The sequence below is a fragment of the Hesperophylax consimilis genome, chromosome 10 (assembly GCF_061612785.1).
Source record: "Hesperophylax consimilis isolate HC1 chromosome 10, BYU_Hcon_1.0, whole genome shotgun sequence".
In the NCBI taxonomy this organism is placed as follows: Eukaryota; Metazoa; Arthropoda; class Insecta; order Trichoptera; family Limnephilidae; genus Hesperophylax; species Hesperophylax consimilis.
In genome coordinates this window covers 18,051,375-18,074,763 of record NC_142845.1, presented here as the reverse complement: position 1 = coordinate 18,074,763, position 23,389 = coordinate 18,051,375, and the positions used below count along the sequence as shown (strand labels likewise).

The window sequence follows — 23,389 nt, the reverse complement described above, 5'->3', positions numbered from 1 at the left end:
GATCTTTTGTCATAAAATAATAATTTCCTCAGTGAGCTACCAACGCTCACTGTGTATTGTTAGTTAATTCCAACCTCGTATTGACTTTCCCGAAAACGAAAGTCATTAAAACAAGTATAAAACAAGGGACGGATAAAGTGCCGAAAATGACGAAAGATGCTGTGAAGAGGCCAAATTACGCCTACGAATATGATATTGTGGCCCATCCAGTTAAAGGTTTAAATTTTTGTTGTTGACGTTTTATTTATTTCCTGTAAACCATGATGTTCTTTTTTTTATTAATAATTTTCTTTTGTTACATGCATAAAAATATAATTACAAAAATCAAGTATTACAAAAACAAGTATTACATTATTAAAATTATTATAGTATTACAAAAAGCATTTCATTCACAGGTAAAGAAGGTACTACAAAAAATAAAAAAGTTAGCTTTAAGATAAGAAAAATAAAATAATACAATTAAATAAAAAAATATAATAGAATAGTATGCATATATACCAAAAAAAAAATCCCACATAGGCATCGCCAGTTCGTGGGTATACTTATTTTGTTTAGTGCAGTTTATAAAACAAATAATTCCGTTTTTACAAAATTATAATTAAGAAAAAAAGGTTAAAAAATAGAAAAATTAAGGTTTTGTAAATTTACAAAAGGTAGGATGTTATAGCAGGTAAGTATTTGTGTCAATGGTAGTGATCCAAGTCTTTACTACATTTTTGTATATGCTGTAAGACGATATATTTTTAGATCTAATTTCTATAGTGTGATAGAGTGCATTTGTAGATTTTTGGGGCAATGAAAAAAGCATGTCTCTGCGCAAGCCTAGTTTTGCATAGTGGAACCTCATATGCATTATTTACTCTACTGCTAGAACGATTTTCGTTTTTTGTAAAATGTACATTTCGTGAAAATATATATTTCAGACATTGCATAAAGTAAATTTTTCTTATATCTAAGAGTTTAGCTTCTTGAAATAATTGCAAGGAGGGGTAGGTAAAGGTGTTGACGTTTTATTTATTTCCTGTAAACTATGATGTTTTTTGTTGTTCACGTTTTATTTATTTCCTGTAAACCACGATGTTTTTTGTTGTTGACGTTTTATTCATTTCCTGTAAACTATGATGTTTTTTGTTGTTGATGTTTTATAGGTTATGTTATGGGCTACTATTTTTCATCAATTTTAACGACTTTATATCACGTTTCAAAAGGGTTTTAATTAGGTTAACCGGACAACTCAACACAGTGCCAATTCAACACACCTTTAAAAAGTGAAATAAATAAGATATATGGTCCTGAAAAGTGATGAAACATAAACCAGGTTGAATGGGTCATGGAGGTTAGGTTTATAGATTGTTTTTTCATCGCTTTTAATGATTTTTTTGATGTATTGAATTGTCATTGTTTTGAGCTATCATGGAACCGTTGATTTGTCACTTTCCAGTTGCCGTGGAACCATTTTTTACAACTATATCACTTTTTAAAGGTGTGTTGAATTGTCATTGTTTTGAGTTATTATTGAACCATTGATTTGTCACTGTCCAGAGTTATCATGGAACCATTTTTTGCATCTATATTTTTTACAAATTGTCATTGTTTTGATTTATTATGGAACCGTTAGTTTGTCACTGTCCAGGGTTATCATGGAACCATTTTTTACATCTTGGCTGAGAATCGTAGACCGCAGATCCCGTATCGTAGTTAAATCCTTATTTTAATTATTATGGATTTCGTGTTGCAGAACCAGCGTATATGACTTAGGTCGGAAGGTCGCCTGTTCGATTCCCGTGCTTCCAAAAATATTCTCACGTCTTTTTGGGAGACAAGGCCTCATAAATGTCATGCTATCTCATTTCGTACTACGGTGAGATAAATAAATACGATTTTGTAAATATACAGAAAAGTGAGACACGGTTAATACGCACTTAAAAGTATATCAGTTTCCACAAATCGAAAATAATGCATTATACTAGTTATTTCGTTAAAATTAAAATCGATTGTTCACTCGGCCGCCATGGTTATTAATGTGAAAGTTTTGATAAAATAAAATACTTTTTTGTTTTAAAACCACGATATTTATTAATTTAAGAACCAACCGGTTTCGCTTTACTTAAGCATCATCAGGGTACAAATTAATACCGGTCGGTTGTTAACTTAATAAATATCGTGGTTTTAAAACAAAAAAGTATTTTATTTTATTAAATATGTCAAACCACAAAGTGATTGCTTTCTACAATAATATGAAAGTTTTGAGATTATTTTCTTTTTAAACGCAAAATATGAACCAAACAACCTAAAACAGGTTCTTAGGTTCATAATTTGGGTATAATGAAATGATTTTTTTTAACAAGCCTAAAAAACCTTTTTAAATTTTATTATGTCAAAACATCACGTAAAGAAAATAAAGTTATTTGTTTTTTTAACGAAATAGATATTGAATTTTCGGTTTTCGGCTATGGAAATAGATGTTTCTCAGTGTTATCTAACTGATACAAAGTGTTTCAGACTGCTATCTTCGCTTCTTTGGACATTTTCTGTTGGCGCTAACCGCGATCAGTCCTCCATTAATTGAGTTACATGCATTTATCATTCTGTCAATATCTCTATCTGCCTCCCCATATCTCGTAAACATACTTCCCAATATCACAAACTCATTCCCCTGTTCCATGTATTTAACTGTTGTTCCTGTGTTATACATCTTGTGAAGAACTCGCACTCGGCGTGCGCCACGTGCAGGCCGTGCTTATGTTCCTGTGCGTGCTGCTGGCCTTCAGCATTCGTGCCATGATGAGCATCGCCATAGTGGCCATGACAAGCCACACTTCAGCCAGTGACGAAATCAAGGTATCAACCCATTCTTATTATGTGCATGATTATTTGAACAGTATTTATTTATAAAGTATATATTTTTTTTAAATTAATTAAAATCAAATTTAATAATATAATTATTAAGTTCTGCAAGTATTTTTTGGTTTTTGTTATTGTTACAGCTGTTTCGGCTTTCAAGGCCATTTTCAAACTGTGGTTTGAGCCACGTTTAGACGACTTATTAATATGATTCTATTTTACCCCCACCCAATTTAAAATGATTTATTACCGGTTAAACCAATTTACTGATAAAATAATTGTGACAATAGATTATTAATAACCGCTACATCATTGTTAAACAATTAAGATAACGTTAATGTGGGGAAAACAGACTTCAAAATACCCCCACAGAATATGAAATCTATTGTCACAATTATTCTATCAGTAAATCTGTATAACTTTAATTTTAAATTGGGAGGAGGTAAAATAGAATCATATTAATAAGTCGTCTAAACGTGGTCAAAACCACAGTTTGAAAATGGCTTTGAAACCGTAACAGCTGTAAAAATAACAAAAAATGCAGAACTTAATAATTATATTATTAAATTTGACTTCAATTAAATTTAAATGGGTTCTACGAATTAAACACAAAAACAATAAATAAATTAATATATTTTTACGTAACTTTGTTTCTTCTGTATTTAGTTCTACGCGTGGGACAAGCGCGTGCAGAATCTGGTCCTTTCGTCTTTCTTTCTCGGCTATCTGGTGCTGCAGTTCCCTGCAGGGATAATGGCCACCAGGCTGGGAGGGAAGCTGCTGTTAGGCGCTGCCCTGGGGATCAATGGGCTGTTATGCCTAGTCGTGCCTTGGGCTGTCTCTCTGGTCAGTTATACCTAGTAGCAGTGCTTATTTCTATCTCTAAGGTCAGATTAGCAGTGATTTCTGTCTCTCTAGTCATTTGTAGTTGCAGTGCTTTCTGTCTCTCTGGTCAGTTGAAGTTGCAGTGCTTTCTGTCTCTTGGTCAGTTGGAGGAGCATGCTTTTCTCTCTCTCTTAGTAGCATGTTTTTGTCTCTCTGGTCAGTTACAGTAACTTATAAAAAATCTTCCTTAGGTTCATCCCTTCTAAAAAGAATACTATTATTATGTTATTACCACGACAATATGATTTATTCTGAAATGTTTATTTTGTATTTTATACAAAATATTTGTTTAGTTTTTACTGCAGAATCGCTTTATAACATATATTTGGTACTACTGTTACAACTGTTGCAACTGTTGCCAGGGCCGGCCCTGTACAAAATGGCGCCTGGCGCGAGTAAAATTTTGGCGCCCCTTGTCAAACCTAGTATATACCTAGGTAGGTGATCACTGCAATCAATAATATTTGGACGATTTGTGTTTTTCTGTTGAGCCATTTTTATGAAAAATAATCTCAAATGCGATGTAGTACAAGTTTATTAGTAAGGCCCAAATTCTTAATTTGTATTGTTTACCTTTTATTCAAAATAAGTATAATGCATTGGTCACCATAAAACAGGCAGTTGCCTGGTACGTGATTCAATGTATCAATGCCTTGTAAATGTCTATTAAAAATATGTAATTAAATTATTTAATTAATTAACTCCACACAGAAAAATAGTTTCTCTCAGTGCCTATGTCATCTTTGGGGATGCTGAGTGGAGGGTCTTTTTGATGAGAGGAAGAAGCGTACATGGATCTCGAAGAGACCCACGTTGTAGGAGGGAGGAAACACGAGAACGAGACGTAGAAACGACCCATTCTGATGTGACAAATGTCAACCATGTACATACATATCTTGCGCGCGCGTTTGGAGTGTTTCCCGACTATGCACCGGTGCCGAAGGGATCAATGACGCTTGTTCCTCGGAGCATCTTCCATTGTAATACCGGTAGAACAGGGACAGCATACCTACCTGACGCATGTGCTCTGAGGATTTCAATCCGTTTGTTAAGAAAGGAGATATTTCTGTAGCGCACCTCTGCAGTACCAGGGCAGGTATTCTGTCAGGCATGCTAGCTTTATTATATCCCGATGCTGGCTCCTCAGCTTTTTCATATAGAAACCGCAGTGAGGAACCGACGGCGGAACAGCACTCCGATCATCTAGGCCATCTAGGGTCTAGTTAACATTTATCTAATAAGTCGGCCTTTTCGGTGGCGGTGTTTGCTAGTGAGCCGTCAGGTTAGAGGTGGTAGACTGAAAACTTTTAAATCTGTTCCACCTGTCCTTTTATTTGAAGGGTGAATGGAAAGCTCTTCTGGCGGTGAGGTTCATGCAGGGGCTGGCCCAAGGATGTGTATTCCCAACCCTCAGCACCTTACTGGGGAAATGGGCACCACTAAACGAGAGAGGCCGCATCAGTAACCTCGCGTACGCAGGTTAAACCTTTTACTTTCTTTCCTAGTTTACTATCCTTAATAATAAAGCATACATTCCTATATTTACTACAGGGAAAGAATAATTTTCTTTCTACGGCATTTTGGCTGCTTCATGGTTTGGTAGGTGTGGTGATGATAGTCCTACTGATAGATGATTACAAGGAGTAAGTAGTTGCAGGTTACTGTGCAATTGTATATCGTCTAAGTGATGTGCCTCCTCATTCTGAACCAAGGATTGAAAGTCTTTACATCCTTCATCAGGAGAGAAGCGCAACATGGTTCAATATCTTCAAAACAATCATTTTATAACTTTTTTATTTTTTTATTTATTTTTTATTTTTTATTGATTTTTTTTTATACATACATGGTTACATAAAATATTGAAAAATGTATAAAAAATATTGAAATAAATGTACATAATTTTAAAAAAATCCCACGAAGGCGAAGCCTGAGTGTGGGTATTATAAGTATTTTTATCTTATTTCTATGGTTTAAGTGGAGATACAATATCAAATATAAATTTAAGTTATTTTAAAAGAGTTACTGTAGGCAAAGAGTTACGTGGGCAATACAAGAAACTAAATCATGAAATATGCAAAAGTTTTAAAATATTACAAAAAATAAGGTAAATACTAGTTTTTAAAGAAGACATCTTAAAAAGTGAATTAGCAGACAAAGCATTACAAATAATAAAATATATCCGCTGTTTTTTATGAATGTGAAATAATAAAAAATAATCTCTACATGGATATAAATGTTACAGATAGCTTTGCTAAAACTTATAAGAAAAAAATATCTAGTTCAGTGTTTTTTAGCCAAGATTTGATGTACTTTTTAAAAAATTGAAGGTTTACACACGTGTCCCTTTTAAAGGTTGTACATAAAGAATTATACATTTTTGGAGCAATAAAACTAATATGCCTTTGGGCCAACCTGGTTTTGCAGCGAGGCACAGCATATTCACAAGCGCCATGTCGTTGGCTGGCACGATTTGATTTTTAATAAAGTTGTTTGGTCGCGTATAAATAAATTTAAGACATTGAGCACTATAGATCTGCTTAAGGTCCAAAATTTCAGTTTCTTGGAACAATTGTTTAGAGGGATAGGATTTAGTTTTTTGGTACATTATCTTAATTATTGATTTTTGGGCAATTTTTAGTGGTTTTACATGATTGTTGAAAGTTCCGCCCCAGCCAATTATTCCATAGGAAATGTGATAAATGAACTAGTGAGTCATAAACTAGTTTCATGGTTTTTATATTTACTACATTACTCATTCTTTTAAAAATATATTTTAGGTATCTCAATTTGTTAACAGTTTTTTTCAATATGGCTGGTCCATTTAAGTTGACAATCTATAGTTACACCTAAATACTTAATAAGTTTTCCAGATTTCATCTCCTCACAGTTACAGAATGTGTTTGGGTTACAATTTACGTTATGAAACTTCAAATTAAGATTGGTTTTAGGAGCCGACTTCTGTGTGTTATAAAAAGGAATACAAATAGTTTTATCATAATTTAGGGTAAGTAGGTTTCTATCTAGCCACTCTTTTTTTATTTTTTTTTATTGAATAAATAGTTAATACATAATATCAACAAACAAGTCCTGCTAAGCCGATTGAATTGGCTTGTCAACAGGTGCTTAAAGTTAGTTTCAAATACATTTTTTAAAGTTATAATTTACATCATAATTATTATACATAATTGACAATAGTAATACATTTGTTAGTTTTATTAGTAGTATCTTCCCATGATTTTCCTTTGATTGTTATTGCAGTATCGTCAGCAAATGAGAAAATTTTACCAGGTATTTTAATATTACATAAGTCATTTATATATATTAGAAAGAGTAGCTGCCCCAATACAGTTCCTTGTGGTACACCATGTTTTACTAATTCAAAATTGCTCAAATATGTTCCAATTTTTGTGCATTGTTGGCGATTCAATATATAATTTTGTAACAGCATGAGACATTTAAGTTTAATTCCAATGTTGGATATTTTCTTTAAGAGAGTTCTATGCTTGACTGTGTCAAAGGCTTTCTTTAAATCTAAAAAAATGGTTAAAGTTTTAATGTTTGAGTCCAGGTTAGAATAATTGTTTTTGGTTAAATTAAATATAGCATCATCAGTACCTAGTTTAGTTCAAAAGCCATATTGGTTAGGTGAAAGGAGTGAGTTCGATTCCAGAAAATCGACGATACGTTTTTTAATGCATTTTTCTAATATCTCAGACAATTGAGAAGCTAATGTGATTGGTCTGTAGTTGTCTGTTTTACATCTAGGTCCTGATTTGTGTATTGGGATGATGTTAGCTAGTTTGAATTTATTCGGAAAAATATATGGTGTAATGGTTTGATTATATGTTTTTTATAGATTTAATTGTAGTGTTACTTAAGTTGTCTGGGCCATTTGCAGACCTAGCGTTTAGATTGTCAATGTGGTTTGCGATTTCAAGTTCAGTTATTTCGGGAAATTCGGATAGTTCGAAGGTAGAATTTTTAGTCTTCAGAAAGTCTGTGGGTACATGCTGAGAGTGCAAGCTAAGAGAAGGATTATTGTCAATTAGGGTAGAGGCGATGTTTGTAAAAAAGTGGTTGAAAGTTGAAATTGGTTGCAATATCTTTAGGATTATCAAAGATTATATTATTTTCAGTTATAATTTTTTGAGGAATTTTGTGTTCTTTTTGATTCCTGTTTGAGATCTCATTTATAATGTTCCATTTTTTTCGTGAGTCATTATGTGCTTTTTGCAGTTGTTCAGAGTAATACCGGTGTTTGCATTTTTTTATAAGAGTATTTAGATAATTTCTATATATAATATAATGGTTACGTTTGTTGTAATTTTGTGCTTCATTGGTGGATAGGCAATGCTTTTCATGAGTATTATATGATTTAAACAGTTTATTTCTATGCTGAATTGAGATTATTAGTCCACGTGTAATCCATGGTTGTATGTGTCTGTGTTTACTTTTTGGTGCTGCTAATGGTTCATAACATTTTTCAATATGGCTTTGGATTATATCATAAAAGTTATTTAGAGATATATTTGTGTCATCGTTAGAAAGCACTGAGACCCATGTTTCGGCTGTTAGTGAGATGTCTAGAGATAGGTAATTAATTTTTGTTTTGATTTGCTGACGGTTAATGTGATCTGTGTAGCTAGGTGATTTTTCAGTACAATGACCATAGAAGGTCGGATAGTGGTCTGTTATGTCAATTTTGAAGGTAGCAGATCTATTTGGGTAACTTTTATTTGATTTGAGGAATATGTGATCTAAACATGAATCATTTGGATGATTAGGCCTAGTGGTACTGTTCACGTACGATAGTTAACCTTTGGTATACAGTAAGTTCAAGTATTCATTTGCAGTTGGATTTAATATTGTGTTTTGTATGTTTATGTTGATATCTCCTACAATGAAGGAAAAATCGAATTGGTTCACATTAACTTCATTTATGAAAGATTCAATTTCGAGAATTAATAGATTTGTGGATAAAGAGGGAGATCGATATATAGCCAATACTGAATATTTTTTCCCCTTAAAGCAAAAGTAACATGGACAGCATTAGAGTAATGGAATTTTAGTATATTTACATTTATGTTGGATAAAGATAGAGTATTATAAAATAAAGTAAGGCTATCATGCGAAGTATGTCTAGAGGGTATTGACAAGGTATTAAAGTTAGGTAAGCTGAAAGGGACACATTCTCGTATTTGGGTTTCAGTAAGTATTATTATATCTAGCTGGAAAGATAGAAAATTTAAAAGGATACAGAATTCGTCATAGTGTTTCTGGATACTTCTTATATTCATGTTCAAGATGTTGAAGTTAGTATCTTCGAAAATTGCATTTATTTCAATGAAGTTATCGCATTCTTGGGTTTTAGGAACAATATTGTCTGCGTTAGCCATTTTGTGTGAAGTTTTTATTTATTTTTTTCTTTTTTTATATGGTGTCCGAATTATTGTAGTGGAATATCATTCGCGTCCTTCACATAGATTATTGGTGAATCCTGTTTTTTTCGTAGTAAGACATTTCCGTTTTTTGTCCAAGCAAATTTGTAACCCATAGATTTTGTAGAACTTGCTAGCCAAAGAAGTTGGTTGTTGGCGGGCGTAAGCTTCTCGTTTATGTAAATCTTTGTTTCAGAAGAAGAGTATTTCATATCCTTTGCAGTAAAATATCCAACTTTTTTTTTTTTGGAAAAGTATTCTGTTTTTAGCTTCTTTTGTTCTTAATTTCAATGTGATTGATTTTTTTGTTGAGTAGCAGTTTTCAATGTTGTTGTGCAGAAGTAGATCATCGCAATCTAGTTCTTCAGAATGAGTTCCACCGGTATGTAAGGATTTTAATTTTCTTTTAATTCCAGTCCTTGGATTTCTATAGACGTCTCGAAAGCATTTTTTTGAATTTTGTTGACCATTTGTTTTAAAGTTTTGTTTTCATTTTGTACTTCTTTTATTTTTTGGTATTTTCTTTTCTTTTCTTTTCTTCCTCATAAGCATCAATTTTTTTAGAGAAAAAATCGATTGCTTTGCTTATATCAGTCAATTCACACTTAAGTAGTTTTTTCACTTCGGCGCTCAGCTTCTCTATTAATTTTTCATCCTGAGGAGAGGCAGCTTTTGGCGTGACACAGAAGTCGCATATGAACGAAAGAGTATGAGCCGACTTCGCCGTGAATGACTGTAATTCGGCGCAAGTTAGGCCGCTACATGTAGTGTGAAAATACATACTACATTTTGCACAACGTACGTCTTTTTCAATGTTTGTTGCCTTTTTCACGGAGCACAGTAAGTTTTGTCGAAAAGATGCATTTTAATGTTTATTTCAGTTACTTCTGATATTGGAAATATTATTGTTGTAATAGTGGCTTGCAGCTGTCAAGTCTGTAACTATTTGTTCTTGTTTTTGCAGTTTACGGACGTATAAACGTGTAAATTTATAACACTTAACACAGTTTTATAATCACTTTATTCACAGTTGTAATTGAGTAAGGTTAGATTATTTTATTTTGTTAATAATCACTGTTATTACTGGAGCAATTACTTAGAGAACTTGCCATGTAAACCATAGAGAATGAATTGACTAAAACTATCGGTAAGAGAAACATTATGCAGAAAACTTACTGATAAAATTTATTAAAAATTTGGTCAAATTATTCTGTTTAAGTTTTCCCGTGAAAGATGGGATTACAGGCCTATTACGAATGAATTGACAATACGATTTTTTTATGAGGAAGTCGTAACACGTGCTCTTAAAAATGATAAAATTTTCGCATCTTGTCTATTATATTTATTAGGACAAGGCCACCTGCGTGAACACGTGTTCAGACATATTCTGAATGACTAACATTTTATTAGGAAATGGGCATGCAGTCACATTAGTAACATTATTTTGATAAAAAAGTCGTACCTACTCATTTTTCTCCATGTACATGTACATAGATTCTTATTGTTTGGGTTAGAATTCTTCTTGGATGGAATTATTGGATGATAAAGGTACGAAAAATTTGGTGTATTGAGAAAATCCATAATATGCATACAGTCCAAGTCACCCTAAAGCAAAATCGGACCTAGGGCGGAATAAAGTGCGATACTATACAATAGATACGATACTTGGTAGATATTATGTTCCTTATGGCTTTCTTGTTACCTACCTACAGCAAATTCAGGGCCCTGGAAAAAAACCACAAAGAATAAGTTTAAAAAGTAAATAGAAGCAGGTCAAAATCTCGGAGAAAAGATATATTTCTGTAATGGGTTTTACATAGTTTTTTTAAAAAAATGTTAGTTTTCAAAATCAATATTTTTCGATAAATTTTCTAAAACCGTAAAAGGCTTCAGATTTTCCAAGATGGCAGCGTTTCGATGAGGTACGTATATCTGCCAAAGTTTTTTAACTTAACGTACAATGCTAGGGATCACTGGGCTAAACCGAAGAATGCTTGAAAACAAAATGTATACAGGTCATCGCTATGCTATTGTACTGTTGGATTATTAGAAATACTGTGCTTTTGATCCAGAATTCCGTTTTGCCTACTTTAATCTGATAAGAATTTGTCACTCCTCTAATTTAATAAAAAATTGTCGTTCTTCTTCATCCAGTAAAATATTTTTACTCATCAGAATTTTTTCCGTTTGTTCCCCAGGCGCTCCACTTGGCACAGTTCTAGCCATGCCGGTCTCAGGATACCTCTCCGCCAGTACATTTGGCTGGCCGTCCCTATTCTATCTGTTTGGAATTCTTGCCACCCTGGTCTCCATGCTCTGGTTTTACTATGGAGCAGACAGTCCAAATCAGCACAAGTCTATTTCTGAAGTAGAGAGAAAATACATTGAAAATTCTCTGGGAAACTACGAAGAAAAGGATGTGAGTATTTTTTTGTTATTGTAGTGTCAAGAGTGATTGTATACCTGACAAAATCAACTATTTTCGATACACACGAACTCTGTTGTTCATTTCCAAAACAATATTTTTTCTAACTAGAATTTATTTTAAAAACGTTTGCCTGAAAACAGTAAGATGGCGGTAATGTAAATCTTCGTTATAAAAGTTATGAATTTCAGTTACCAGATGGCACTATTTTTTTGTATTATTTATTTAATTAGAATGTAAACGAATATATACAAGGTAACATTTAATTTAATTGTATGTATTTTAATATTTTTACAGAAAGCCTGACATTTCTTTTTTTTTATGCTTCCGATTTTGTTGTCCGGGTTAAATCTTCCCCATAGGAAAAACTAAACCCTTCCACTCACTTTTCCACAAATGATCATCTAGTCAATCAACATTATGTAAGTGCATTATATAAGCAAAATAAATACAAAACAATACAAGAACAACACGTCAACTCAGAAAAGATCAAATGGGAAAATAATTCACCGACTCCAGATATTTTCATATCAGAGGGTTCGGCTCGGTAGAACTTCTAACAGGGCCTATAAATCCTACTGATCCCTCAACATAAATATTTAAAAAATCTTTTGTTATCCTACATGTATTCAAAATGACCGACTTTTGCATCTTTATATATAATTTTTTTGAAAGATCTAATACGCCTAATTTTTTAATTAGAGAGCTAGGTATAATGCCAGTAGCCGAAATAACGAATGGTAATATTTTTATAGTCTGAGCATGCCAAATTCTTTTTATTTCATTTCCTAAATCTGTGTATTTTCTTATTTTTTCGATAACAGATTTTTGAATATTACAGGAATTTGGTATAGCGACATCAATGATATAAGTTAATTTTTTTTAATTTTTTCATGTAAAACTATATCGGGTCTATTATGACTAATCGCTTATATTATAATTATTTCTTCATATATCTTTAGTCCCGATTTTCCATATTATGACATGTATGATAATGTATGTGCCAATTTCTTAATTATGTATATCTCTATTAAAAACATTTTGGCATTTGGTTTTACATAGTTTTATGCACAATAATTAACACATTAAATTCAATAGATAACAATGAATTAAATGAAATAATATAAATAAATAATTTTTTAAGTACTTTAAATTTTAAATACCAAAATACTTTTAACAAAATAAAATTTTATTGATTCTGTGGTCCAGAATAAATATCTAGGTTCAGATATAAATGCTAATACTTATTTGCGTACACCGGGTTCGAACCCACGACCTTCGGAATGGGAGTCCAAAGCCTCACCACCGGACTACGCCGGCCGTCAGATGAACGCATTGTAAAAAATATACCTACATCTGGTCAAAAAACAGAGTACCTGTGTTCGTTCTACCTCGGTCAACAATAACCGTTATAAATAACATTATTGTTTTCTAAGGCCCACAGAAACGCCATCGGGCCCAAAATTCGCTTGTATTCAACAGTCCTTGGTGAAGCAAAACGCCAGATTTGGCAACATTCAGTTCATTAACAACAATGCCACTTAGCACTCAGAACTATAAAGCGCCTTGCGCGGGTGGAAATTTTTGTAAGTTGTTTTACAGTGGACGGTAAATTGATATCCCGACCTAAAAATGTCCGACCGCCCTCTGCAATGGAGCGAACTGGCGCGTTATGAAATGATACATTTTTACTAAGGATATCGGTGTAAAAAAAATTGTCGCACGCCTGCGCCCTGTAGGTACGTTTGTATACAAGATGCAACAAGATATTCATTCAAACTTCTCACTTTCAATAGACAGTTTGTTTTCAGGTCTGGTGTGTTTCTGGATGTCAAAAAAATAAAACATATATTTTTTATATACCGCACAAGAGTCTCAACCGCTCCCGTCTGGAACAGCGAGACTGTGGCATCCCCAATCTGGGTACTAGGGTGAAGGTATTGGGGAGGGGAAGAAGATGGGGAAGACAAATGTAGAAAAGTACCTGGCTATTTATATCCGGTCACTAAACACGGCAAAAGCTTAGAAATAACGTTTCCATTCGGAATGGTGGTCTCACACCAGGGCGATACTGAGAGTAAATTTCACTCTGGATCGTGCTGCAAACACACTTTATATTATGTTTAATGTATTAATTGTGAAATAACACAAACAAATAAAAAATTATTTGCGCACGCCGGGTTTGACTGTCAGATGACCTTTATGAGCGTTAACTCACACTTGCACCATAATCACGTGGCACTAGTAATTACGCTTGCTCGCTTAGACTTTCAAAATACTCTAGCCACAACATATGGCAGTCAGGTTATTTGTGTTTGGTCTTTTCATTCATGTTGTCCCCAACTCAAAAACAAGAAAAATTAAACCTTGGATTACTCTAGGATTAATAAAAGCCACTAGGAAAAAAAATAAACTTTATAAAATAACACAAAGGCCACTAGTTAACAGTAAAATTGTATTATACTATAAAAAGTATAAAAATATACTAACTACACTAATAAGGAAAACGAAAAACGACTACTACTCAAAAATTATAACAGAAGCTAAAGACAATAATAAAAAAATATGGTCAACAATAAATGAAATAATAAATAAAAAGAAAAAATATAAGCACATATCAGAAATCTCAGATGGGGAAATAATATATAACGTACAAAATGACACAAAAAATGTTGTAATATTTTAAATAACTATTTTAATAACGTGGGAAAAAACCTAGCAAAATCCATAAATAAGACCAATATATCTAATCCACACCAAATAACACAATGTCAAATTAATAAATTTCACCCAGTCACAGAAATCGACATTGACAGAACTATTTCGAAACTAAAAGGAGATTCTGCCCCCGGCTTTGATAACATAGATACTAAAACAATAAAATCGATGAAAGAATACTTAATTCACCCCATAACACATATAATAAACCTAAGTCTAGCAAATGGCGAATTTCCCAATAACTATAAAAGAGCAATTATAACCCCCATTTATAAAACAGACTGTCGTAAAGATCCACAAAATTATCGCCCGATTTCACTTCTCTCGAATATATCAAAAATATATGAAAAAATTGTAAAAAAACAAATTTGGACATTCTTAGAAGAAAATAAAATAATTAATTATAACCAATTCGGATTCAAAAAAAATACAAGTACTCACGACGCGATAGCAAAAATAACCAACTATTTATATACGGCCCTAGATTCCGATAAAAAATGTCTTGGCATATTTATAGACCTCAAAAAAGCTTTCGACAGCATATCACATAAAAAAATAATAAGTAAATTAAAATCAGTAGGGATTAGTGGAAAAGTCTTAGCATGGATAACTAGTTATTTATATAAAAGACCTCAACAAGTAAAATTACTCAATCAAGTCAGCGATTCAAAATATAGCGACTTTTCAATACCCCAAGGCACGGTTTTGGGACCATTGTTATTTATTATATATGTCAATGATATATTCAATATTTCCAAATATGGAGACATTGTCTCTTACGCTGACGATACAGTCCTTCTACTAAAAGCAAACACCTGGTCAGAACTAAATAACATGGCAAATACAGATATCAATGAACTAAAATTATGGTTTGATGAAAACCTGTTGACTTTAAACTCTAAAAAAACTTATTATTTACCATTTTTCATTAAAAAACAAGAAACACCTAAAGAAATAAACATAATTATCCACTCTGTGAAAAATACAGAAAACCACAAATGCAATATGTTATGCACAAACATAGAAAGCAAGACCGATATTAAGTACCTAGGCATAACAATAGACCAGCGTTTAAAATGGTCCCCACATATAAATATTCTGAACAACAGAATAAGGAAACTAACATATATATTTAGATGTTTAAGAGATATTTTAAACGAAAAATTACTTAGAACCATATACTTCGCTTTCTGTCAATCAATTATACAATACGGCATTATAGGCTGGGGCGGTACATATAAAAATCAAACTCAAACAATTTACATATCACAAAAACTAATAATAAAAACCATATTAAAAAAAACCCTATTCATATTCGTCCGAACTTTTATTCAAACAATTTAAGGTCAGAAAATTAAGTGCATTATACTTCTACCATGCAACATTACAAATTTATAAAAACTATATTCAAAATAAAATTGCACCCTTTAAAAATAACAGAAATCTTAGACAAACGTCAATACTTCCTACTCCTAAATGTAAAAAAACAATAGGACAGTTCAACCATGAATATCTCGGAGTTAAATTTTTTAACTCATTACCAGAAAAAATTAGAAACATGAATGCAAATATAAACGAATTCAAAAGCCACCTTAAAAAGTATTCCGAACAGTTGAACTGAATCGTACCAAATATAAACAAATATAACAACACCCCCATACACACAAGCCCTGCTTATTTATGGGGGTACATCGAATACTTATATTATGTAATTAATAACCTACTATGTTGTGTAATTATATTATGTAATTTTAATATTATGTAATTCGTGTATCTTTTTTTTACTAATAAAAAAAACAAAAAAAAAAAAAAAAAAATGTTTTTTTAGAATAATTTACAAAAACAATAATAAATATCGAGATATGGCCCGACTCAACAGGATGACGACCTCCGTGACGTCGCGGGTTACAATCTTGGCGTGCACGAGTACCAACCTACATTTTATTTTAATAATTTGAGTTATTTCACAATGTACATAAGTATTATATTTGCGGCATTTTCCAGAGCGTTAGATACTGTCAGTATCGCCCTGATGAAAGACCACAAATCATTATTTAAATTTAGACCGCAGAACGGGCATTATTTATTGAATAAGTGAATCTACCTGGCTATTCAGATTTGGTCACCAAACACGGCTAAAGCCATTTCAAGCAACGTTTCAATTCTGAATGGTGGTCTTACACCAGGCGATACTGAGAGTATCTTTCACTATGGAACGTACCGCGCATATACCATACGTATATTAATTCATTAATTGTGAATAACACAAATTAACCAAATAAAATTTACTTGCCCACTCTGATATTGGATCCCGCAAACTTCGAGGCGAGAGTTTTACAGTATAGTGTACAGAATAGCATAACCTAAGCCAGTGGCCGTTTGGCTTGAATAACTGAAACCGATTTATACGTTGAATATTGGCTTATGGACATGGGAAGAGTCGATAGCGAACCATGATAGCGCCATCTGTTGGGATATTTAAAAGAAGCTTTTAGTTCGATGTTCTACCGTATTTAAAATTTCAAATAGGCGCCAGCAGACAGCCTATTTTAAAAGTAATTTAAAAATCTAAGTGTTCTTTCTTAAATTGTAGTTTAAAAAATATTAAATTAACTTTAAAAAATGGAAAAATATAATACCAATAATTTATCGTTTAGTTTTGTTAAATAAACGTATCCAAAGTTTTATAATCTGCATTTTAAAAACAAGTACAATTATTGTTTATGAAAAAATTAAACTACGAACCTATTTTATTTATTTTTTAGTTTTTTTTTCGTACGTTTAAAGAAAACCCCTTCAGGTATTTTTTGACGATATTCAGCCTTTAATAGTATTTTTTAAAACGCACGTATTACGGTCTGAAAAAGGTCATATTTTCGATTTGATTTTGATAATTACCAAGCCTATGTTAATTTTAAAAATGTATAAAAAAAAATTTACTTGTTGAAAACACTATCATAATCGATTTGCTTAATAATATAATCATTATTTTAAATTAATAAAAAACTACACTCGGCCTTAAAAGCGCAACCTAAATAATTCCATGGCAGCCGAAAGCCACCGTCAACTTATGATGTGTTGTATAGCTGCATATGAAACAAAGATATCATTCCAGGAAGCAACTGCCAACGCAGCGAGGAAGATGGTGACCCCGTGGCGTGCCATATTCACCTCAGTGCCCCTGTTGGCCACCTGTGTGTCGCACTGCGGAATCGTCTACGGTTTCCTCACCCTGCTGTTGGAGACTCCCATGTATCTTAAGGAAGTTCACGGTATCGACATGAAACAGGTACATTTTTACTGATATCATTTTTTATTTAATCATATAACATTTTGGAGTTTCTAAACGAGAAGACAATGCTTTTTGTTGTTTCGTAGTTAAGGCTCCCAGGATAACCAGTAAACTCTCATACCTAGTTGCAATAAAAGACTTCCTTCAGATGATTCACACTTCGTTAGAAAGATGAACTTCCAAGGTATTCACGGTAAATTGGTATTCCTGTTATAATTACAACAACAATATCACGAGTCATTTAGACACTCACTTATGCCCATATTACATTCATTTGGCAACAATTTTGCAGAAATTGTAGATGTGTTCAACTGCACTGAATACAGTTACAATAATACTATAGTAACATACTTCTTTGTGACCTACCCCACAAGGGAGGAATGGGACACGGTTCCAGGTCCTACCTCCAAACAGGAACTAATCTGGTTCACAGATGGGTCCAAGATGGAGGAGGGAACAGGGGCCGGAGTCTGTCTGCAGGGATCCAAGAGGGAACTCGGTATACCTCTAGGAACACACTGTACTGTGTTTCAAGCTGAGATGAAAGCCATCTTGGCCTGCGCACAGGAGAATATACGTATTGGGTACAGGAATAAAAACATAAGCATATGTTCCGATAGCCAGGCAGCCCTAATGTCACTGGGAAGTAACCTATGCGACTCTAGACTGGTAATGGAATGCAGGACTGTTCTAACAGAGCTCGCTACCATTAATAAAATAACCCTATCTGGGTACCAGGACATAAAAGTATTGAGGGCAACGAGCGGGCTGACAAACTAGCAAGGAAAGGGGCGAAAGCACCACTTGTAGCATCCGAGCCGACCGGAGGAGTAGCAGCTTGCCACACAAAATTACATATTGATAGGTGGGTCAAATCCCAGCACCGCAAAGAATGGGATAGGGCACCTGGAATGAGACAATCCAAAGTACTCATAGAAGGACCAAACCCTAGACGAACCAAGAAACTACTCGATATGAACAGAAACTCGCTGAGGGAACTGGTAGGACGACTAACGGGACACTGCCATCTCAGGAGACACATGCAGATATTGGGAGTAGAAAACACCAATAGATGCAGGAAATGTGAAGAGGATGAAGATACTCCAATTTACCTATGGTGCCAATGTCCTGCCCTGGTGGGAACTAGGCTCAGATACCTGGGGAGACATACAGTAGAACCAGAAGACATAGCCACATACCCAATGACAACCCTGGTGAACTTTATTAAAGGGACTGGGTTGTTGTTAAGGGATTGAGATAAAATGGGCACATGGCCCTTTGTGCTATCGGGAACTACGTGTAAACCGAAGTTCTCACGGGAACTACGTGTAAACCGTCTCCGCTTAAAAAAACACACACTTGTTTTCTGATTTCTTTGGTAACATACCTCGATAATATTGATAACCTAGCTAAGCATGGTACTATTATTTGCATTGAATTTCTGTAGAACTAATTTTTATTTCTTGATTACTGATGTACTGAACTATTATGTATATCAGATGTTTGTAAAAGCCCGTATAGGCGTAGAATCTTCTCTAAATACTCGTAGTATAAAATAATGTCGCTATCCTCGTCTGTCTCTTTGTGCGTTTAAACTAAAGTACGCAACGGATTTAGTACTATCATTTAAAGAATTTCTTCAAGTAGGTTAATACATATAATACAAGCATATTTTATTTATAGAAAGTAGAGAAAAGTCGATGGTTTGTAATCAAGTCTTAAAAAATATATTTTCGGGCGCTTACATTGCTAACGCTGGCTAAACCTTATGAGATACATTAAAATTACGTACTACGGAATATTATATAAAAAAATAATATATCTCAAAAGCAACCCCAGCGACGCCGGGCCAAAAACACGTCAGCTCGTATATAAATAAATAAATAAGTTATCTAAACCCGCCGGTGTTGCCCGGTGGATAAGAAAAGCAATCTTCGAATTGTTTGTTGCAGAGTGGCCTTCTGACATCGCTGCCTTACTTGGCCATGTGGGTGGTGGGCAGTTCCAGTGCCTTCATTGCTGACCTTGCCGTTAACAAGAAGATCATGTCCCTGTCTGACGTTCGGAAATTGAGCAACACCATCGGTTTGTACCTAAACTCCTAAACCCTAAAAACTACACCACACCAACAGCGAGCGCTAAGCGATGGGTAGTAAATATAAAGCTTGTACAAACATGCTATCGACATCCACATCGATGGCATTCTACATTTATGTAGTCTACAGCGTTATATTCGCATGTTCTGTCTCTACACAAAACATGAGTACTTTGCGCAGATAACTATTTTCACTAAGCAAAAAGTTTCAACTGTCGAGAGAACGTTCTTCTGTGCATATTTCCAAGCAGATATTGGGATCTCTCTATAAAGGGCAGAAAAGCGATGTAACATCAATATTTTAAATAAATATGAAATGAATTTTTTTTTAAATTCTGTCAGACATCATCTATTCTGATAATTTCGTTTCTATTAGTACGTATTATCCATGACCGAATGTCCTCTGAGTTGGTTGTAAAGTCTAAAAGATTCCAATGCATGTCTGTAAATAATGGCTGTTAATGTTATTTTCAGCAAACGTCTGCCCTGCCGTGAGCCTGGTCATACTGTGCATGGTCCCTCCCAACCAAACTACTCTGGCGGTGGTCATCATCATCACGACGGTGGGGCTCACGGGCGCCATCAACACGGGTACCAGGGTAAGAAGCAAATTCACTTGACATTTGTGTCTGGAATTTTGCCTCCTTCACAGCTATGCACTGGCTGCATTCGCGTTCGCCTCCAGTCCTCTGCTACAATTATTTTCCAATCAGTATATCAACCTCTTCTTCGGTCTTAATAAGTTTAAAGCATTGTAAATAACTGATTTGTTTGCAAACGTTCTCCTAGCAATTGAAATAAGAAACCATTTTGTGTTTTCGTCTGAGAAACTTCACGGAACATGATTCTTGATGTTAATGTATATGTTTATTGATGTTAATTAATACCTCCCTAATTAAGAATATCCCGTGATTTGGGAGGAAGTATCATCAGGAGTTTTTTTTAAATAATTGTTATTTATTTATTTATTTTTATTTAAGTACATAAAACAGGCATGGTGCCCAAAAATTTATATACATGGATGTTTAAATACATAATAATAACAAAATGATAATAACGAAAATAGTAACAAAAGGAAAATGTAAGTAATATTAATATTAATCTATTATAATAATATGTAAGCTAAATATGCAAGTAAATAACAAATAAGAATGGGTAAAAGGTAAATACAAATATGTTCATAAACTATTTGTTATTGTCACACCTGTACTGGTGAGACACTGATTAGGTAGGTACAATGTTGCTTCTCTTTAAATAAAGGGCTTCATCACAATATCAGCTTAATATGATTAAAGGTAATACATTTTTTTTGAAGTGTTTAAATTGGTCATTAAAAATGTCTATTTCATTATTAGAGCCATGTATAATGTTATAATTTCTTAATGTTCGCGGTACAGGGGAAAAATATCCTGTATTTGTGTGGTAGGCTTTAATAAAGAAAATGTCTTTCATCCTCCTTGTTGATTTTCTTGATGGTATATTGATGTTAATTTGGGATAAAATGTTTGGTGTATCAACTGATGCATGTATAATTTTGTGTAGGAGCAGTACGTCAGAAAGTTTATTATTATAGTTATTCAAGTATGTCACAAAATTACACAAAGTGCGTTCAAAATGAGTTCAGGATACATTATAGACTTCGAAGAATATTAAGGTAACCATTTGCACATTGTTTCAGATCAACCACATGGATTTGTCTCCAAACTTTGCGGGGATCATGTTTGGACTCACCAATATGGTGGCTAATATTTTTGGACTTATTGCTCCTAACGTCATTGGATTTATCGTCACAGATTCGGTAAGAATATACGTGTAAATTACAGTTATTGATAGTAGATAAGTAAAACACATTATACGCTTTTGCATATTTAATAGATTGAGGACTTTTGGATATAGGATTGCCAAATTATTCCGAGTCTTCACCAGAGGACACACTGGCAGATTTATGAAAGTTAACTAGGTGTGTAGAAACTAAGAATCATCAATAATTCAGTGCCAATAAAAGTACCAAACACCCAAATGATTTTCATACCGTTACAAAAAGTCTATCAAATAAATAATTTTTATTAGATTTGGAAAAGTAATAGTTTTTTCTTCTTTTCAGTTAAATGACACTAAGAATGAGTTTGTTGGTTAAGAGTATGATATTAAAATATAATATACATTCTATGTTGTATATTTCAGACTGACCCTTCTCAGTGGAATTTGGTGTTCTACATCGTGGCTGGCGTATACTTCTTCACTAACCTGTTCTACCTGGTGTTCGGAAGCGCCGAGAAACAATCTTGGGATGAACCTATTTACGAAGATGAAGAAGTGTAAATTATTATTCCAAGTTATTGTGTTAGGAAGAGAGATTTCAATTGATAATAATAATAATGATTTTCTAAAAATCAATGTAATCCCATAAGAAATATAATAAAAATAAAAAACTAGTAAACGTGGGTATAAACATACTGCATTTAACTGGTTGAAATTATAAATAACTGACCACACCTATTTATCAAAAGTGGGAAACGTAACAAGCCTAGATGGATATAAACATCTTTCCTTGTGCCAGTAAGGGCCCGTTCCCACTTCCGTTTTAAAAACGGAGGCGGGTCCCGTTTCAAAAACGGATGCCCTAGTGGCTGTAGTGGGTGTATGGAGCTGTTCACACTTGTCCGACACGATTTGAAAACGGATCCGACATTTTTTGTCGGATGGATCGCCAGCGCAGCGCGTCCGTTTTCAAATCGTGTCGGAACACGCTCGCTCATAGTGTTGTATGGAGCTGTTCACACTTGTCTAGTCGTTCCGGCAGAGTCCCCGCCACACCCCGACCCCTCCCCGCCCGCTCGCAGTCGCAAGGAAGCAGGCACGCTGGTTCCTTGTATTTGGTTATTTTGTTAAGTAAATAAATCAAAACTTCAATAATGGATAAGGAAATAAATCCCGAAAATTTAATACCACTGGTCGAAGAAAGAGTATAGTAATATTTTATTTTTAACTAAATAAAAACAAAACACTTGGCGTACACAACATTTGTATATCAAAATTTATATTTAAATTTTTTAAAGTTTACTTTTTGAAGTGAAACTTCTTTAGCCGCGTAATGAATTTTCGGGAACGTAGTAAAACCGAGTCAAGATCGAAACGAAAAAGCGGGTACCCCCACCACCGCTCACCGTTCAGAAAAATGGTGTACAAAATTCGTTGTAATTATTAAACAAGTTAAATAACGTATTTACGCACAATTTCGCAAGTCCAGTATGGTCTAGTGGCTAGGATACCTGGCTCTCACCCAGGAGGCTCGGGTTCGATTCCCGGTACCGGAAATTATTTTTGGTCAATTTTCTGAGATACTGTTTTATTTAATTTGTGTTTTGATTATTTCAGGTGATATTTTTAAGAATTCATTTTATTAAATACAAGCAGTGACTTGAAAAAAATCATAAAATTGTTAATTTTTCAATATGGACTTTTGGCAGCCGGGATGTATTTATAATTTCACAATTATTTTAGGAATGCGGAAGCACATCATGCAAGATTCCCATTCTTGCGACCCGGGTTCGATTCCCGGGCAGTGCACTCCTTTTTTATGGAGAATCATTATTTTTCAAAGGAAGGATATTTTTGATATAGTAAAATATAAATGCTTCTTAGCTCATCTCGACAACTGGCGTTGGTGGTGTAATGGTCAGCATAGTTGC

The 23,389-nt window shown here is 33.8% G+C and overlaps 1 protein-coding gene across 1 annotated transcript; it reads left to right on the top strand.

Moving 5' to 3' along the window:
- Positions 1-22,710, top strand: LOC149420405 (putative inorganic phosphate cotransporter). The gene is made up of 10 exons (XM_089636127.1): positions 1-216; positions 2,705-2,841; positions 3,511-3,690; positions 5,070-5,208; positions 11,366-11,586; positions 17,426-17,599; positions 19,555-19,687; positions 20,172-20,296; positions 21,376-21,495; positions 21,882-22,710. The coding sequence occupies exons 1-10, from the start codon at positions 147-149 to the stop codon at positions 22,017-22,019; spliced, it is 1,437 nt and encodes a 478-aa protein (XP_089492253.1). The 5' UTR covers positions 1-146; the 3' UTR covers positions 22,020-22,710.
- Positions 22,711-23,389: the final 679 nt, after the last annotated feature.